This window comes from Panthera leo, chromosome B2, assembly GCF_018350215.1.
Source record: "Panthera leo isolate Ple1 chromosome B2, P.leo_Ple1_pat1.1, whole genome shotgun sequence".
NCBI classification, from domain to species: domain Eukaryota; kingdom Metazoa; phylum Chordata; class Mammalia; order Carnivora; family Felidae; genus Panthera; species Panthera leo.
The window spans coordinates 22,214,658-22,235,759 of NC_056683.1; the positions used below are offsets into that span (position 1 = coordinate 22,214,658).

Genomic DNA, 21,102 nt, shown 5'->3' on the forward strand with positions numbered 1-21,102 from the left:
CAGCAATGTAATGAAGTTTCCATTTGTGGGCAAACAGCTTGATTTCTCAATTATTAAGATTACATTTCTTATGCCCGTTCTCCCCATATTTTTGGAGAAAAACAGACATTTATTACAAACCATCTCTCGAATGTGATAATCATAGTCCATCTAAATGTCTGCTGTCCCTGAATTGCTTCCTGGAATGAGGTTTCAATGCTGCATCTATTTTGTAATCACATAGGCAATTTCTGAAACACAGGGATGCTTTTCAGAGCTCCCACCAACTTGTGCAGTCGGGGCTGCTCTGGTCTCCTGGGACAACCACCGCCAGGATGGACAGATAAAATGCAGGAAAGCCTTTAGGATACACCACACACTATTATGCACTTTGCGTTCTTTTCTAACCCTTTCCTTCTCCTCTCTCCTCCATGACAGCTTTCTCCTTTCCTGTTTCTACTGATTTTTTGCCTTTCTGGTTCATCTATTCCTTTCATTCAGATGTTTTTGGAGGCTTATCTATACCAGCTCTACACCATACAGCAGTGGGATAACAATGTAAAAAGCAGACACTTGAAGAGTTTAAAATCCCAATCTCTCTCTTTGCCCACATTTGGTTATTTCTCTCATGATTATCAATTAGTAAAATATGTTTTGGCCAAAGAAGAATCCTCAGTTACTAAGGGAGACAAGGTTAATAATCTCTAGTTGTAAAAGATTTCATGAAAAATGAAACTAATTACCCACCCCTGTCAGAGCTTGTGTTGAGTAAATATACCAAAGGCCATTTGCATAAGAGTGATTATATGCTTCACAATATAGGGTAGGGTTGATTTATTTTTTTTCTTTCTTGAAGTAAAATTTACGTACAGTGAAATGCATTGATACTAAATGCAAATTTCAGTGAGTTTGGATTGAGGTAATCTCTAACACCAAAATATAGACATTATCTTCATCCCAGAAATTTCCCTTGTGCTTTCTTCTAGTCAATCCACACCCTCATAGGCAATGGCCATTCTGTTTTTTTGCAATAGGTTAGATTTGCCTGTTCTTAAACTTCACATAAATGGATTTATACAGTATATACTTTTGGGGACTGGCTTATTGTATTCAATTGGTTTTTGCACGTGTCTTTAATGTATCCTTTCTTATTGCTAAGTGGCATTTCATTGTATTCTGTGTCATAATTTGTCTGTCCATTCACCTGTTGATGGCCATTTGAGATATTTCCAATTTGGGTCCATTATGAATAAAGCTGCTATGAACATTCTTGTACAAGTCTTGTACTTAATCTTTCATATCTCTGGGGCAAGTAGTTATAGGTGGCATGCCTATGTCATAGGGTCTGTATAAGTTTAACTTTATAATAATCTGCCAGTTCTCCAAAGTGATTGGTCCATTTACATGCCTGGCAGCAATACAGGAGAGTTCCAGTTTTTCCACAGCTCCACCTTTTCTTGGTGTTTCAGCTTTCTTAATTTTTAACCATTCTAGTGGGTGCATAGTGGTATTTCATTGGGATTTTAATTTTTATTTCTCTGATAACTAATGATTGAGCATTTTTCCATGCATTTATTAGCCATTCATATATCTTTTTCAGTGTAGTATCTTTTCAAGTCTTTGCCCACTTCTTCATTGGATTGGTTGTCTTTTTATTATTGAGCTGTAGTTCTCTATATATTCTGAATACATGTCCTTGTCAGATGTGTGTAGAAGATATTTTTCCCAGAATATGGTTTTCCATTAAATTTTCTCAATAATATGTTTTAAGAAACAAAAGTTTAAAGTTATAGGTAAAGATTTCCAGAATGAAACCAACTGAGTTGCAAAGAATTAGTAGACATGCGCTATGTAAAGAAAGGGTTTGAGAATGGAAGGGCATTCCAAGAAAAGAGTATGACATTTCTAATAGTACTGAGTCAAAAAAAAAGCTTATTAAGCCCACCACTATGAAAAGCCAAGGAGATAATTGACGGCTTTCTCACTCAAAATCCCAGCTGTTAGAGATGTTATGAAAGCCCCAAAAGGATCAGAGATGAAAATCCAGGCAAGGGAAGAAAGAGAGTTCTCACTACCCTGTTTCTTTCATGTATTTGCTCATCTCCCTTTTTACACTCACCACATGACTTGACAAACAACAGGACAAATACAAGTAACAGATCTCTACATTACAAGATGAATGAATTTTCAAAGTTTACTTTTTGGAATGATTTTTTAAGCAAATATCACTTGAACCCAAGTACAGGAAGGAAGGAAGGAAGGAAGGAAGGAAGGAAGGAAGGAGAAAAAGAAAGAAAGAAGAAAGAAAGAAAGAAAGAAAGAAAGAAAGAAAGAAAGAAAGAAAAAGAAAGAAATAGAGAGAAAGAGAGAAAGGCAGAGCTGTTGTCATTGCAGAGAGATGGTGCCTGAAGCCACCACCACTACCACTCAATCATCTCCTTCTCCACTCCCCCCAACACAGTGACCGCTGAGCTACTTTTGCAAATCCCTAGAATGTCATGGGTACTATTTGACATCCACTATACCACTTCCACCTACAGCTAAGATTGATCACCACCAGATTGTAGCTGGGGGCTGTGGTTCACAAAAATCTGGAAAGAATTTTACTCAAGGAATAATTATTTTCCTGCCCAAATTTAACTCTCTATCTTTGAAGCTAGTTCATGTAACCCAGATTTTATATCCAGAGGTCTTCCAGAAACCGTCATAAACAGGATTAGGTATAAAACTGTATTCTACAAGATTTACAGAAATCCTAGCCTTTATGAGAACATAACTTTTAACAATGAAATTTAACAAAATATAATAGGTTTACAACAAACAAAAGTCATTTCAGCATAGCCATATACAGTGTGCACACAGGGTAGGAAAAATACCTTTATATAATTAAAAAGAAGCAGAAAAAAAACTGTAATTATACAAAATGTAAAAGTATAGTTTTTGGAAATTGGAGAATCAAGAAATGTCACTTCTCTTTATTGTTCAATATCAGTTAAAAATCTGTCCAATTCTCCAAGACCAAAATTACAGAGAAGTCCAGTATTGGTTATGCTTTAAGTCCCTCCCTGCCCTTTGAATTGTACAGGAACCCAGGACTTATTCTGACCCTGGAGTGGAGGTCTACTGTGCAATGCCAGCACCAGGCCCTAACATCACAGTAGCTGATCTACTGGCAATCTCACTTCAGAACAAAGCATAGGCCAGTCCTGCTGCAGCCACACCATTCAAAGGGCCTCTCACCCAAAAAGCACTATTTCCTGACTGGATTTCCCACAGTCTCCAGTCCCCGATGGCTCAACTCCTGAAATGTTGGCCTCAAAGAGCACTGTCTTTGCCCTTTGCCATATATGAACAAACCCAGTGTAACCACACCCCATGGGCCTAAGCCTGGGATTCAGATACACACACACACACACACACACACACACACACACACACATATATATATATATATTTATATATATATATACCCAAGTACAGAAAATGCCTTCCTTAATACCCATCACCCATCTAGCCCATCTCCCACTCACCACCCTCCATCAACATCTCAGAGCCTGGAGCCTGCTTTGGATTCTGTGTCTCCCTCTCTCTCTGCCCCTCCCCTGCTCACACTCTGTCTGTCTCTCAAAAATAAATAAACATTAAAAACAATATAAAACAATAAATGGCACTATACTGTAGATGGTAGTTTAAAAAGTAGTACACTTACTTTTTATAGCCTTGTTAAGATATAGTTAACTTACAATAAAATGCACATATTTAAGGAATGCATTTTGATAATTTTGACGCACCCATGAAATCATCTCTAAAATGAAAATAATGAGAATATCTATTGCTCCTCAGACATTTACTTTCTAATTTCTCATTTTGATGATTCTCTGCTTGGTCATCCATCCCCAAGCAATCACTGTTGTGCTTTCTGTCATTACACATTGATTTATATTTTCTAGAATTTTACATGAGTGGAATCATGCAGTTATCACTCTTTTTTTTGTCTAGCTCAGGCTTCTTTATCTCATTCTGAGATTCATTCATGCTATTGTTTGTATTCCTTTATAATGCCGAGTAGTGCTCCATTCTATAGAAGAACCACAGTTTGTTTATCTACTTTCTTGTTGATGGACATTTGGGCTGTTTCCAGTTTTTTCCTCTTACAAATAAAGCTAGGATTGTTCATGCAAAAGTCTTTGTATAGACATAAGCTTTTATTTTTCTTAAATACCTAGGAGAGGGATGTCAGGTCATATGATAGGTGTATGTTTAATTTTTAAGAAACTGCCAAAGTGGTTGTACCATTTTACATCACCACCAACAGGGTATGAGAGTCCCGGGCATTCACATCTTCCCCAACACTTGATATCATCAGCCTTTTTTTATTTATTTTAATTTTAGTTAGCTAACATATAGTGCAATATTGGTCTCAGAAGTAGAATTCAGTGACTCATCACTTACATACACACCCAGTGCTTATGACAAGTGCCCTCCTTAATACCTATCATCCGTCTAGTGCATCTCCCACCCACCACCCTCCATCAATTCTCAGTTGTTCTCTATTGTCAAGAGTCTCAGATATCACCTCATGCCAGTCAGAGTGGCTAAAATGAACCAATCAGGAGACTATAGATGCTGGAGAGGATGTGGAGAAACGGGAAACCTCTTGCACTGTTGGTGGGAATGCAAACTGGTGCAGCCACTCTGGAACAGTATGGAGGTTCCTCAAAAAATTAAAATAGATCTACCCTATGGCCCAGCAGTATCACTGCTAGGAATTTACCCAAGGGATACAGGAGTGCTGATGCATAGGGGCACTTGTACCCCAATGTTTATAGTAGCACTTTCAACAATAGCCAAATTATGGAAAGAGTCTAAATGTCCATCAACTGATGAATGGCTAAAGAAATTGTGGGTTATATACACAATGGAATACTACATGGCAATGAGAAAGAATGAAATCTGGCCTTTTGTAGCAACATGGATGGAACTGAAGAGTGTTATGCTAAGTGAAATAAGTAATACAGAGAAAGACAGATGCCATATGTTTTCACTCTTATGTGGATCCTGAGAAACTTAACAGAAGTCCATGGGGGAGGGGAAAAAAGGAGGTTAGAGAGGGAAGGAGTCAAAGCATAAGAGACTCTTAAAAACTGAGAACAAACTGAGGGTTGATGGGGGGTAGGAGGGAGGGGAGGGTGGGTGATGGGTATTGAGGAAGGCACATTTTGGGATGAGCACTGGGTATTGTATAGAAACCAATTTGACAATAAATTTCATATTTAAAAAAATAAAAAATAAAAAAATAAAAATAAAGGGATAAAAGAGTCTCTTGTACTTTATTTCCCTCTCTTTGTTGAACCCTTTCCCATGTGCTCATCTGTTTTGTTTCTTAAATTCCATATTTGAGTGAAATCATATGATATTTGTCTTTCTCTGATTGACTTATTTCACTTATCATAATACATTCTAGCTCCATCCACATCATGTCAAATGGTAAGATTTCACTCATTTTTATGGCTAAGTAATATTCCATTGTGTGTGTATACCACATCTTCTTCTTCTTCCATTCATCAGTTGATGAACATTTGGACTCTCTCCAGAGTTTGGCTACTGTTGATAATGCTACTATAGAAATCAGGGTGCATGTTCCCCTTTGAATCTCTATTTTTGTATCCTTTGGGTAAATACCTAATAGTGCAATTGTTGGATCATAGGGTAGTTCTATTTCTAGTTTTTTGAGGAACCTCCATACTATTCTCCAGAATGGCTGCACCAGTTTGCATTCCCACCAGAAGTGCAAAAGGGTTCCCCTTTCTCCCATCCTCACCAACACCTGTTGTTTATTGTGTTGTTAATTTTAGCCTTTCTGACAGGTGTGAGGTGGTATCTTATCATGGTTTTTATTTGTATTTCCTTGATGATGACTGATGTTGAGCATCTTTTCATGTGCCTGTTAGTCATCTGGAGGTGTTCTTTGGAAAAGTGTCTATTCATGTCTTCTGCCCATTTCTTAACTGCATTGTTTTTTCGGTGTTGAGTTTGATAAGTTCTTTATAGATTTTGGATACTAACCCTTTATCAGATATGTTATTTGCCAATATCTTCTCTCATTCTATAGGCTGCCTTTTAGTTTTGTTGATTGTTTCCTTTGTTGTGAAGAAGCTTTTTATCTTGATGAACTCCCAATTGTTCATGTTTGCTTTTGTTTCCCTTGCCTTCAGTGATGTGTCTAGTAAGAAGTTGCTGCAGCCAAGGTCAAAGAGGTTGCTGCATGTGTTCTCCTCTAGGATTTTGATTGTTTCCTGTCTCACATTTAGGTCTTTCATCCATTTTGAATTTATTTTTGTGTATGGTGTAAGAAAGTGGTTCAGTTTCAATTTTAGACTTTCTAATAGGTGTATAATGTTATCTCATTGTGGGTTTAATTTGCATTTCCCTCTGACTAATGATGTTGAGCATCTTTGGTTGTGTTTGTTTGCCATCCATGTATCTTCTTTGATGTGGTATCTGTTCAAATATTTTCCCCATGGTTTTAAATTTTGTTCTTTTTCTTATTATTGAGTTTATAGTGTTCTTTACATATTCAGAATACAAGTCCTTTACCACATATGTGATTTGCAAATATTTTCCCTCACTCTGGACATACCTTTTCATTCTCTTAATGATATCTTTCAATGAGCAAAAGTTCATAATTTGATGAATTCCAGTTAATTTGTAAGTATACCCTTATGAATCATTTTTCTTTTCTCTCTTTCTTTCTTCTTCCTTTCTTTCTTTCTTTCTTTCTTTCTTTCTTTCTTTCTTTCTTTTTTGTATTATATCAAAGAGATCGTTGCTTAACCAAAGGGTATAAATTATTTTTCCTGTTTTCTTCTGGAAGTTTATAGTTTTAGGCTTTATATTTAGGTATATGATCCACTTTGAGATAATTTTTTATATGGGACAAAGTATGCATCAAAGTTCATTTTTGCATATGAATATCCAATTTTTCCAGCACCATTTGTTGTAAAGATTATACTTTGATCATGAAATTATCTTTGCAACTTTGTCAAAAATTAGTTAACTATATTGCTGGAGTCTATTTCTGTGTTCTATATTGTGTTCCATTAATCTGTTTGCTTCCCTTTATGCCAAATAGTGTTGTGCTATTTTATTTAAAAAAGCATTACATTTAAGTGTACTCAAATTCTATTTAATTTTAAGTCTTATTTAATCATTAAGTTTTGCTTTCACAGAAAGAAAACTCTGAATTGCAACAGAAGACATTGTTAAACTTCAAATAAATGTTTCTTCACTACAAGAAATACTGTTTTTAACAGATCCCTCTAAGATTATTTAAAAACTATTAAAACCATTAAAAGAATAATTATATATTTTTAGATTATGTTTTAATTTTAGATGATGTTAATTATCTAAGAGAGACCAACACATTAAAACATCAATACTTCCATTCTCCCTCTCCTCTTTCCTCCCTCATGTCTAATCTTTTTAATATTGTTATCATTATATTATCAAATTTTAAAATTCATATTCATTCTGATACCATAATTCCCAAAGGTTTTTAAACATACATGAGTTTTTCTCATCACTAGATCTCTTACCACAGTGTCTCTGTTCCTGGGTTCTTTGTTTGATTCAGCCTTTAATTATCTTGATATCATTTTTCAAGTAGTTTGGTTATAATGGATGGTGTATTCCCTGAGATTCTTCATGTTTGAAAATGAGTGCTGGCTGCCTTTATACTTACAGAAACTCTTAGCTGTGCATAACATTCTTGGGTCAACCTTTCTTTCTCTCAGGACTGTGTAAATATTGATTGACTGTGTTTTGCCAGTGAATGGTGTTGTGGAGAAGTCTAAAGACAGCCTAATTTCCTCCCTTGTTGCTAGTTTGCATTTTCTGTCTATATGACTGAACAATTATTTCTTTATTCTTGAGTTCAAATAGCTTAATTAATTAAAGTTCCTAAGCAGTGAGAATTCTACATCAAGTCACCTCAGAGCACAGATTGTCCTTTTATTTATTTATTTTTAAATTTTTTAATGTTTATTTATTTTTGAAAGACAGAGACAGAGCATGAACAGGGGAGAGGCAGAGAGAGAGGGGGGCACAGAATCCAAAGCAGACTCCAGGCTCTGGGCTGTCAGTACTGACCCTGACATGGGACTTGAACTCACTGGCCATGAGATCATGACCTGAGCCGAAGTCAGACTCTCAAACGACTGATTCACCCATGCACTCCTCAGATTGTCCTTTTAAAGTATAAATTCAATTTTTCCTCAATTAGGTAAAATTTTCTTATGTCATAAATACATATTATGCTTCATTTATTGGGTTCTCTGTTTTAAAGATAATTATTCTTATGTTGTATCATCCTTTTTTCAATAACTATTACCTCATCTCCAAATAACTTAATCTTATTATATTTTTCATAGTATTTCCTTTATCTCAAGCTTTTTTCTATATCATTAATTTTATTTTTTAACAATATCTACTCTGTTCCTTATAGTTTATACTTTATTTTTAGTTCCATGATGATGTCATTTGATCTTCAATTTGTTCATTTAGATCTATGATCTCCTAAGAGATTGTGAGAAAATTCCTTGTTTCCTACTTCTACTTTCTTCTATGTATTATTTTTTTTCATATTCTCTCTCCCTCTCTCTCACCCTCCCTCTCTCTCTCCCTCCATCTCTCTCTGTGTACCTCTTCCTCCCTCTCTGCCCCCCTTTCCTTCCTCCTTCTCTGCCTCCCTCCCTCCTTCTCTTTCTCTCTCCCTTCCTTTCTCTCCCTCTTGCTCTCTCTCCCTATATTTCTCCCTCCCTTTCTCCCTCCCTCTCTCTCCTTCCCTCTTTCCCTATCTCCCTCTTTTTTTCTCCCTCCCTCCCTCTCTCCCTCTTTCTCTGTCTCCCTCCCTCTCTCCTCCTCTCTTTATCTCCCTCCCTCCCCCTCTGTCTCTCATCCCCTCTCTCTATCCCTTTCTTCCTTTCTCTCCCTCCCTTTCTCTCTCTCCCTTTCTCTCTCCTCCCTTCTTCCTTCTCTCCCTCCCCCTTTACGAGTATAAATACTTGCATAACTTTCTCCAAGTGTCCTGTTTACTCTAATATACTGTAGGTGAAATGTTGACACTTCCCAATCTAAGACTAGTTGGATTTCTCCTCTGAACTACAGTTTAAGGCAAATGTATTTCATTCTATCTACTCTCCAGTACGCTGAGAAAAGCTGGAAGGGGGAGGGAAGGGAAGCTGAAGAGATGGCAGAGTCTGTTAGAATACTAGAGCTCTGCTCTTCCTTTTAAGGTTCTGTTAAATTTCTCATCCAAGAATCCACCCCATCTAATTGGAGATGTAGGTCATGAAGGGCAGGGCAACTTTCAGACTCTAGGTCATTTCCCCACTGTAGTCCCAGAATGTCTCCCTCTTTAGAGGTGCAGACCATTTCTCACCCATTTCTCCACAGCAGTTGTTTCCACTGTTCTGGTCAGAACAAGAAAAAGATCAGCATTTTAATTTGGTTAGTTTCTTTACAGATTTTGAAATACAACTGAGAAGTCTCAGGATTTTGTGGACTTGACAGTAGGGCTTCTGAGAAACTGATGAGGGTCAGGTGCTGAGTCATGCTGCTTCTCTAGTCCAATATATATTCCTCAATTTTTCTTGGAACCGGGTTTTGTAGTTTGCTGAATTATGTTATGCCACCGGGTTGCTGATAATGACTTTGGGGGGTGCTGGTTTTTCACTTTTCCCATATTATAGATATTACAGGAGGACAATTTAGTGCAAACTCAAAGTAGTTGAATAACACTCCCTGTCCAAAATCCTTGGCTCATAATGTCTCCTAGACCACCAATGATACAAGTCCAAGACATTTCATTCTGACACTGGTCAAACTCTGAGTTCATGACAGGGTATTAAAACAGTCAACTGTGGCATGAAGAAAGACCAGCATGCCCTTGAAGTTTCCCCCCAAACGTATCTTGTTGTCTATGGAGGGAGATATTACTTTAACTCTTTACATGTGTCACTAAAGACTTACCTCTTTCAGTGTCTGGGCTCCTCAGAAATCAATATTCTAATTAGAAAACAGTAGCTAATCCAACCAAATGCTAATAAATGAGAGTTGTGATTTATCTAGCAACAGGGAAACAGCTCAGCATTCACAATTATAAGGTCTGTAAAGGAGAGAGCTTTTTTTTTTTTCTCTTCCCCTTAGCTGACTGGGTTCAGCCAAATGCTATAAATAGTCCTCCTAATTAATAGCTATCTGTTTGAAAATCAGTCATTAGAACCATAATTTAGGAACTTTTTTTCCTCTGAGATTCATAGGCCCTATTCTATTTCTCAAGGATAAGGATAAGGCAATGGTAATGTGAGTTAAACCTGAGACTGCCTATCCACAAAGACCAAACTACATCATAGCCTACCAAGGCACTCTTCAGGCTTCATTATAACAGACACAGATTTTTAAATAATCAATTCAACTGCAAAGAGAAATGTTGATCATAAATAGAGCCAAAATGGTTGACTAAACCCAGTTGCACCCCAGTCATTTCACAGAGTTACATGATAAAGTCAAAGTTTACATCAAAGGCATGAGTTTGCAATTAGCTGAACAAGGTCCTTCAGAAATCTTGAAAGAATTACTTTTTTTCTACATTAAACAAATCAACCAACTTTAACCTGACCAGACAGAATCAAGGAGGAGAAATAGTTTATCTAAATCAAATTGAATGGTGATCTAGAGAACACTTTCCAGAAGGACCCTCTTTGGGAAATGCCAAATACTCAACGCTAGAGTAAATCTCGTATTTTAGTGGAAGGTTTGTCATTCACAGTAGAAGGTGTTTGCGCATTTTACATGTTTTCTTCTGATATTTTATATTTATTTCATCTGCTATTGTTTATTTACATGATACCCATGCAGAGCTCCTAACAGGTGCCTGAACCTGCCATATTGTTTCATGTCACTAAGCATTTATTCAAACTGTTTCCACTATGTAGATGGTCTTGTCTGGCTCTCAGCCACTCAAGACCTAGCTTTCATGTAATTTCCTCTATTCAACCCACAACGACCACCACCCTCCAACCTGTTGAAACTGACTACTACCTCCTTTGGGCCTCCACCTTACCTGTACATCTTTCTGTCTTAACATTAGTAAACTTTACTTCCACTTGATTGTTTTCTTGTTCATTTCTCTCCTGGGAGAAGGTCTTATTCCTATTCAGATATACAATACCTATATGCTTGTTGAATATACAAGTGGTTATTCAACCACTATTGAGCACCTACTCTTTGCCAATTCTTGCTAAAAGTAAAAAGACATAGATTTTTTTAAAATCTCTATTCCTAATGAACTTATGACCTAGTGAGGAGAATAGACTTCTATACAACTAAACTCAGCAAGCCTAAAGAGAGGGCTCTGAGCAAGTGCTGAGGCTGAGCTGTTAACTGGCAAGGCATTGAACACATAAAGGCACTATATTTTAATGTATCTTCCATGGTTTTCATAATCCAAACACACCTGCTTCAATCATATGTTTCACATTGCTTGCTAATATCTTCTCGGCATAGACTAAACCTAATGATCTCAAGCTAATGTGCACGAAATCACCCTGGGATTTTGTTAAAATGCAGACTCTGACTCAGTAGGTTTATGGTGGGGACTGAGATCCTGCATTCCTAACAAGATCCCAGGGGGGATACTGCTGCTGGTCCACAGACAACATTTTGAAGAGTAAGGCTCTAACCCCTTGTCAAGTCACCATATAACCATTGTTGAAGTGGTACCAGTTTTTAGAAAAGCTCCCTCTGCTCCTTACCTAGACGATCTTCTAACTATAATTAAACATGATGAAAGTAACACCAAGAGAGGTAAGATTCAATAGTGCCCTCCAAAAAACTGAGGCCATGAAAGGGTTACTTCTTAACCATTTTAATGTCTAAACACACAATGTCTTTTTTCCTGCTCTCGAGGTCTGCTGCTACCAGAAAACTGTGGTCTGAATGTGCAGTAAGATTTTCCCAAATATTTAAGAATGCCATTTTTAAGTCTCCCCCATACTTACACTATAATACCCAGGCCCTTCCTGCAAATGAAGATATCTTTTAACATAACTATAAACCCCAATCATCTTTTTTTTTTAATTTTTTTAATGTTTATTTATTTTTGAGAGAAAAAGACAGACAGAGTACGAGCAGGGGAGGGGCAGAGAGAGAGGGACACATAGAATCGGAAGCAGCTCCAGGCCCAACGTGGGGCTTGAACTCACGAGCCATTAGATCATGACCTGAGCCAAAGTCAGACGCACAACTGACTGAGCCACCCAGGTGCCCCTAAACCCAAATCTTAAGCAATCATAAAGGAAATACTTTTTTTATTGCAACTTGTTTAAAACAAACATTGTAAGGTATTCATAAGAATTTAATGTCTTACTAACTGTTAAGGGTTCCTATGACATCTGCTTACTTTTTCAGTTCATTAGAGTCTACAATTTATCATAAAAGTCAAAAGCCACTAGACCATCAGACTTTAGGCCCCCACTCTCCCTATCTGTCTTTTGTCATGTGTCAGTTTCGAATTCTCCTTCCACAAAGTCAAGGTCCCTCTTTGATCCCTATTTGAGCTGTCTTCTTTTGTGGGTGCTCTTCCTCTCTTCCTCACTACTCCAACCAGACTGTGTCCTAGGCATATCTTTTCCTAAGCATGTGGTGAAGACATTACAACTCTTCCTAGCTGCTATTCAATACCACCTTAACTTCGATAATATGTTATTTGAGAGGCAGCCTTGGCTATTTGGTTTTCTCTTGCACAGTTATTGTGTCACTTTCCCTGATGACACAACAGTGAATGGAACAGTAGTGGAATTGTTTTTATCATGAAGGACATTTGGAAGGCACTGGATGCCTTAGCTTGCTTGATGTCAGAGACTAGAGAGAACTCTTCTAAATGTTCCTTCTTCCTTCTTACCACTCATGGTCTCATTTAGGTTAATGCCAAAGATGATGAAGGTGTCCTTGTTGGATCCTGGGACAACATCTATGCCTATGGTGTCCCCCCATCAGCCTGGACCGGAAGCGTTGACATTCTGTTGGAATACCAGAGTACTAAGAATCCAGTCCGGTATGGTCAGTGCTGGGTTTTTGCTGGTGTCTTTAACACATGTAAGTATCCAATTGAGTAACATTTTTTTAATGTAAAGGGAATTTTACTTGAAGACATTTTATCTATAAACTGGCAAAGAGATCTAGCAACCCCTGTTAGCTCTCTAGAATTTATGGATGGCTATTCTGGGATGTAGTCAATGCATAATTAAATTGTACTGGGCCAAATATGCTCATAGTTTCTCTTTGACTGCAGAATCTTTATAGAAAGGATGATGGACTATTTCCTACATAATCCATCACTCAACACCAAGAGAAATGGGAGGAAGAGGCCCAGGGGCAAAGAAATTTTGTGAGGGAAAAGATATGCCATTTTCTTTTCAGTAACCACCCACCCCCCGCATTTTAAAAAGACTAAATTAACAAAATTTTAAGTGATAAATAATAAAAGATATATACTGTTTATTTGTTATTGAAAATGTTATAAATATGCTTATTACTCTCCTATTGTTTATCACTGAGAAGTTTTATAAATATATGCACTTAATTTTTACCATAACTGTAGTAGGGATTGTGACAGGTGGTCTCATCTCCATTTTTACATGCAAATCTCAATGCCCCTGAGCAATTAGATATCAGAACTTAATGAACAATCTTTACTCCCTAGTTTCCCTTTTAGTTTTTAATCCACCCAACATCTAATCTATAGGGGAAAACATATGAGAACAGAATTATTCTCCTTAGCCTCATGCATCATTTTTTGAAATGGCATTTGCTTGTCTAGATCTGGACAACATTATTGTTAATTCAGTGAATATTTTTAAAAATACATTTATCTCAGTATGTCTTCATCATTGGTAATGATTTCCATTCACTTGCCATTTCTACAGCCTTGGAGAAAACATTAAGCTCAAGTTGGAGTGTCATTTCTGCTTGCTCGTTAATAAAAAATGTTTTTTACCTAGTTAGCATTTTTTCTTTTAATCAGAAAAATCAAGGAGGGACTGGTGGCTGGAAGCCAGGATGAGTCCATTTTTTATAAATGATCATGGAGCCTCACAGTTTTAGCTCAAAGTTGTAATAGTCCAAGATTAGTCAGTGATAGCCAAGTGGAAAGAAATTGTGAGTCTTGTGTTGTGTGTTTTGGTTTTCTATGGGATTCAACTAGGTAAGACTATTTTCTTAGTCATTTGCATATATCCAAGGGCTAAAGTAATATATTTAGAAGAAATAAAGAAATAAAGGCCAGTGTATCAGTTTTGTAAAAGTGCTGGTCTCTGATGTTCTAGCAGAAGTTAAACTTCATGATGGAATAACAATTAGAGGTAGCCCCCTCCCTCACCGTTCCCAAGCCCAGACCATGTGGAGGGTACCCTATGGGAGAAGCTTCTCATAGGAAATTCCTCCAGGAACACAGAAAGGACCCTCTCTCCCTTGTGTCTTCCTGCTGTCTACAATTTCACTATCCCAATGTAATTCCTTCCAGCTTAGAACCAGATAAAATAGTGAACACCTTCCATCCATTTATGCTTTTTTTATTTATAATTTGTATATTTGTTACTTTATTGCTTAACAATGCTAAACATTCACATCTTCAAAAATAATTATTTTTTTATTTTTTATTTTTTAAAATTTACATCCAAATTAGCATATAGTGCAACAATGATTTCAAGAGTAGATTCTTTAGTGCCCCTTACCCATTTAGCCCATCCCCCCTCCCACAACCCCTCAAGTAACCCTCAGTTTGTTCTCCATATTTACGAGTCTCTTCTGTTTTTTCCCCATCCCTGTTTTTATATTATTTTTGTTTCCCTTCCCCTATGTTTTTTTTCTCTTAAAGTCCTCATATGAGTGAAGTCATATGATTTTTGTCTTTCTCTGACTGACTAATTTCACTTAGCATAATACCCTCCAGTTCCATCCACATAGTTGCAAATGGCAAGATTTCATTCTTTTTGATTGCCAAGTAATGCTCCATTGTATATATATATACCACATCTTCTTTATCCATTCATCCATCGATGGACATTTGGGCTCTTTCCATACTTTGGCTATTGTTGATAGTGCTGCTGTAAACATTGGGGTGCATGTGTCCCTTCGAAACAGCACACCTGTATCCCATGGATAAATGCCTAGTAGTGCATTTGCTGTGTCATAGGGTAGTTCTATTTTTAGTTTTTTGAGGAAACTCCATACTGTTTTCCAGAATGGCTGCACCAGCTTGCATTCCCACATTTATGCTTTTTGTATGAAAGAGTCATCAGGTTTATTCCTGAAAACAGGCTTTGGTGGTAAGTTAAGGCAGAAGCACAATGTGAAGAAGTCACAGTAAGAATAAACCCCAAGAGGGAAGTTGGGAGGAAGGCGCTGCTGGTGCCCCAGTATCAGGCTTCACCTGTCCTTAACATTATGAGTTTGGCAGACTCCGGAATAAGCCTCATTTTGGGAATTAGTGGTCAGCCTGAAATAGAACTAGGGTGCCAATCATATTACTGGTAAAACTGTGCCTTGAATAGGGTCTGTGAATCAATAGAGGAAGACAGAAGCAGGAAGCGGGTGGTAAGTGCCATCATTTTTGTTTAGGGTATTAAGATTAACTCCATTAATGAGGACACTTGAACGCTACCAGACTTAAGTTTGGACTTCCAAGGTTGTTCTATTGAAGGAGGTGGATAGTCTTTGGTTAAAAATGCTAAACTATTCTGAGGGGGAAAAAAGGCAAGCCAAGTCATTAATCTTAAAATTGTCAGCTGAATTATTTTCAATGAGCCCTGATGTCTGGCATCCTGGGAGCCAGGGAGGGCATTTGGATTGAGTTTAATCAATAGGTACATATGGCAAGAGATGCATCCAAGTAATTTATTATCTAGCAATTAAAATGAATCTGTAGTGTCGCCCTCTATCAAGTGTCACAAGAGCAAATTCCAACCAGGAGAGCTAACACCACTGAGGCCCTCTTTCATAGCTTCCTATTAGCTGAGTTTTTTTTTAGATTATTTTCAGCAACATAGTCCCATTAGATGAACTAAAATAATATTACTTTAATGACTGTATGATTAGCAACTAAACAATTGTAACCCTGTTATTGGGATTTTATTCCTTTTATTCCACTTATTCTGAATGATCACACAGCAAGATTTCTCTCCATAGTCCCAAAGCTTGACAGTAGTCCCCCTTCTTCAGTATGGAACATTTGAGGATAACAAGTGCAAAGAAGGAAGTCCCTTATGAGAAGGGATTGTTCACTATGTATTTATTAAATTTTGGTGATGGGTTTCATTGTGGTCTGTCCTTGCTTCCAGTTTTGCGATGCCTTGGGATACCAGCGAGAGTTGTTACCAACTATTTCTCAGCCCATGATAATGATGCCAATTTGCAAATGGACATCTTCCTGGAAGAAGATGGGAACGTGAACTCCAAACTCACCAAGGATTCGGTGTGGTGAGTTTGATTTACAAAGGCATTTGCTGATATCATATTAAAGTGATATTACACATTTACCACAAGACAGGCTAGGCCTAATGTTTCTTCCCATTCTATTTTAAGGATTGTTCAATACCATAGTCAGAAATGTCTGATTGGCAGAGATTGTTTTCAGCTAATGAATGAGAAATGTTACTGAACAGGCAGTTTGCGTTTCTAGTAATAAAGATCGATCATTGCATTATGACAGCAACCACTGAAAAAGCCCATAGTTTTAGCTATGCCTTTAGGCCAGAGCCCACAGTTGCTGCTCTCTACTTTAGTATAAGAATATTATGGTGAATGGCAGACATATGGGAACCCAGCATTCTCTTTCTCAATACTCTAAGAGTAATATATCTAACAATTATTAGGCACCTACTATGTACCAGTATCTGTGTGTAGTCGATCGTATCTTATTCTTTGAACAGCTTTATCATGTGGGTTCTTATTATATCGCCATTTAGAGATGAGGAAACTGAGGCCCAGAAAGGTTAAAGTAATTTGCTCAAGGTCAAATACTTGACAAGCCGAGAATAAAATGCAAATACACCTGACCCTTAACCACATTTTTTTTTTTTGCCTTTGCAATATGGGATTGCTCTTGGAATGTAAAGACGTGGTTCTTCTTGATTTGTGATTTCATCTTTCAATCAGAAATAGAAATGGGAGTCTGGGGCGCCTGGGTGCCTCAGTTGGTCAACCGTCTGACTTCGGCTCAGGTCATGATCTCATGGTTCATGAGTTCAAGCCCTGCATCGGGCTCTGTGCTGACAGCTCAGAGCCTGGAGCCTGCTTTGGATTCTGTGCCTCCCTTTCTCTCTGACCCTCCCCTCCTTGCGCTCTCTCTCTCTCTCTCAAAAATAAACATTTAAAAAACGTTTAAAGATTATTTTAAAAAAAGAAATAGAAATGGGAGTAAAGTTGAAATTGTTACTAATACCAACCACATAGTTCTTTCGCTGCCCTGAACAACTTCATCACAAGCTGACTATGGGGAGTTTAAGATCCCAAAGAAATTTCCTTAGTCCACAGGACCTACTCAGTCCAAAACAATATTCTAAAAGGAGGGGAGAAATCCAAATGTAAAAGATATTTATGGAGGTCTGCATGGGGGAAAACTGCCAGGCATTGAACTAGTTGGAATTTCCAAGCCAAAAATGTGTCTCCTATGGTTGTTCTTTATAAGTAATAAAGCTAAAACACTGTCAGTTGTAAAAGCATCCGATTGGGGATAGGAGGAAGTTACAAGCTCATTTTAAGAGAAATTAAAAGTTAGAAGCGCCTTAACTCCCCCGTGTTACAGGAATGAATCCCAGTTGTAGGAGCAGCGTTAACTTGCCAGTGCTGGTAAACGCTCATTTGAGGATGTTGCAAGGAGGAAATCGCCGAACTAGTAGCAGAGTGCTACTATGAATAAAAAAAAGTGCAGTTCATTTGAAGGGAATGATCTGAGCAATGGTAAGCAAGAGAGGACAGGCAAGACAAAACCTCACCTCTATAAATTGAACAGCAATTTAAAGCATCATTTAAGCCCTTGGAATTACAGTATAGCAGCCCTGAATGTATATGGAATGACAAAAACAGACCAAAATAGCTGCCCCAAAAGCCTGTTGTCACAGTTGAAAATGGCAAAATGAGAATTATTTGGTATTCTGTACTGCACACCTTTTCCTTAAATACACACACACACACACACACACTCACACACACACACACTTAATGACCTCGTAGCCAACTGTGGCTGGAAATGATTCCTCCGTGTTCCTTGGTCTAAATGTCCCCATCATAAATCTCAGTGGGCATCCTAGCAAATAACCCCATGTAGCCCTAAACAAAATTGATACAAAATTGTGAAGCTGATAGATTTTGTTCTTGGTAACCCTTTCCTCTTTCGGCTTTCTACTTGAATTCCTTTCCCTGTCCCTGTTGCCCTTTGCTCCCTCATTGCCTTCCACAAAAGTCCCATCACCCTGGGACTATGATTCCTGATTGGAGACCCTTGCCCATCCTCCACCACCGGACCACTGCCCTAGGCTCCTCTTCCCACCCCATGCTTGGTGCATGGTGGGTTTTCAATATATGGTGACTAACGTCTCACTAACCCAACCTGGGACACAACGGACCACGGAGCACAAAGATTAAAGGCTCAGTAAGGTCTGAGTCCAAAGCTTGGCTCTGCCATTGACCAGCTGTGTGACCTTGGGCAAGGCATAACCTCTCTGTGCCTCTTTCCTCCTCTAAAGCAAATTTCCTATTTCATTCAGCACAGAGCCAAGCATAACAGGTGCCTAATGAGTGTTAGCTGTTATTATTGCCTTCATTATTAGTCACACAGCTGGAATTTCTTGGAGGCGGTATGTTGCCATCAACCTAAGCACATTGAAGCAGTCTGAAAAAGAGGGGTGTGTCCCATGTCCTAAGATGACTGAGCTATTTCTTTCACTTTGGAATATTTTTAAAACAAAAGCAGAAATCTGTGTCTACCCCAACCCTCCCAGTGCAAACACTAGTGGATCCTACCAACTATAGATGTTCCATAAAACCAAAAGTATTTCTGAGACCCTCTTTGATTGAAAAAGCTGGTAGGGACTTTCCCTGGACACATCAATCAATACATGGTCCCCACCTCCACACACCCCCACAGCAAGCTCTCGCTTAGACAGTTACTTGCTGTGTGACCTTGAGAAAATGACTTCACCTCTCTGAGGCTTCAGTTTCTTCATCAGAATGAGGATAACCATTTCCTGAAGGGGTAGCTGTGACAATTCAATGAGGTAATATAGGTAAAGTACTTACTGTAGTGCTAGGCCCAGACTTCTCAGTGCTCCTCAGTGCCTGCTCCTTAGATTAGTAATGGCCACTGGTAAGAAGCAGGGGCTGCCTGAGCTATAGTTTGGCGGGGGGCAGAAGGCTGACAGAGGCTGAGGTGAGGGCAGGGAGGATTTGGTGGTCATCAGCTGACCATTCAGAAGCCAGTACAGCATAGCTGACAACACACAGCCTAATGAATCTCCTAGCAGGGATCTCAGGAGTAAGTGCCGTCCCCACAAGGTCCTGGACCCACTACCCTCCTCAGCCTCCAGTCAGACAAACTTGACCCATCTACCTCCTGATTTGTGTGTGATTCCTGCCCTCCTTGCCCTGCCCCCTCCTCTCTTTCTAAAGGCAGCCATGAGAATGACTTCTTGGTATCTCTGTCTTGTGCCTCCATCATCTCTTCAACACTGAGGTGTCTTGGTGGTACACTGTTTGTGGTGAATTAATTTGTCCAGTGGGCCCCAGTGGCCCAGGGTGTCCCCTTCCTTGTGACTCAGCCAAGCCCAGCGTGCCCAGAGAAGTAAGCCAGTGTGAAGGGTTCAGAGGGAGAGTGCAAGAATGCTTTCAAGGGCATATTATCCTCAGCACTCCCCAAGACCAAGGTGGCTGAAGTGTGGGGTTTCAGCCCATGCTTTGACTCTTCTCCCTCTAGCTCCACAGACTGTGGAGGGCTGACTGCTTATTTTCCTGCTTCCTGGTTTGCCACCTCAGATCCCTGAATGGTAGACGTTCCTCGAAAGTGCCTCGCCTCACAGGGAGCCGTTTTGCACAGAGCGGACACACCGCTGATGCCCACAGAGGGAAGAGTCCCCTTCTTAGCAATTCAGGAGAGGGAGGGGCCAAGGCTCCTTGGAAGGGCACAGCTGGACAAAATAATTGGACCTCACAGTAGCAGATGAAATTCTGAGAGGGCCAACGCAAGGTAACATATCCTGGAAGGAACAATTTAAGCCTCCTGTCCCCTGTGTGCCAATGGGTTTTGAATTATGTGTAACCTCTGGAGGAAGGCATCTATGAATCACTGCGGACAGTTTAATGAAGATGCTTGTGCGATGTTTAGCTGCAGTGCAAACAGTGAATAGGGATATGAGGGCTCGTTGAGGAGGGAGAACACAGCTCACTCTGATGGGCAGGGGTAAGGTGACGGTTTGGCCTCACCTTGAAAGAGCTCAGTCTGATCACCTCATTATATGACTATCACAGTGGAAATGGAAACAATTTTCAAAGAAAGGGATGGTGGCACTTATTAGTGTCATGAAGGTATTTCCGTGAACAGCTCTTCTCCTTGTAAATGAAAGCGTTTATCCTGTGTCCTTTTTGCTGGAGAGGATGTAGTCAGATTTGATGATTCTGGGTGAAAGAACTATGCCCACCTCATGGCTGGCCCCCACCAGACTGCAGCCCCCACAGGGGGAGCAGTGTCTGATCTAATTTATTTTCATTTGTTTTGCCAGCATGTAACAGGGTGCAGGGCACAGAGCAAGGACTTAATAAATAGAATTGGTTGGAAAACATTTTTAATGCTCATTTAACTGAATAAGTGTCATTTAATTCATTTAACAAACACTATTGTGCACTAATATGTCCAAATACCAGATGCTAAGGATTCAGAGAGAAATTAGTCAGCCACTACCCTTGAGGAGCTTGATTCAATGTTCGTGGATGAGACAACCATGTATAGAACTCTATAAAATATAACACCAGACAGCATAGAGATGAGGGAAAGGGGCTTCCATTCTAAGCCCA

General features: G+C 38.9%; 1 protein-coding gene across 2 annotated transcripts in view; it reads left to right on the top strand.

Annotated features, from left to right (window-relative positions):
* The window catches only part of F13A1 (coagulation factor XIII A chain), a 165,090-nt gene that overhangs the window by 80,398 nt on the left and 63,590 nt on the right, over positions 1 to 21,102 (top strand). For both annotated transcript variants that reach the window (XM_042937988.1, XM_042937989.1), the window contains exons 7-8: positions 12,960 to 13,134; positions 16,377 to 16,515. In XM_042937988.1, the coding sequence (XP_042793922.1) occupies positions 12,960 to 13,134; positions 16,377 to 16,515 (314 nt within the window). The remainder of the gene's footprint in view (positions 1 to 12,959; positions 13,135 to 16,376; positions 16,516 to 21,102) is intronic.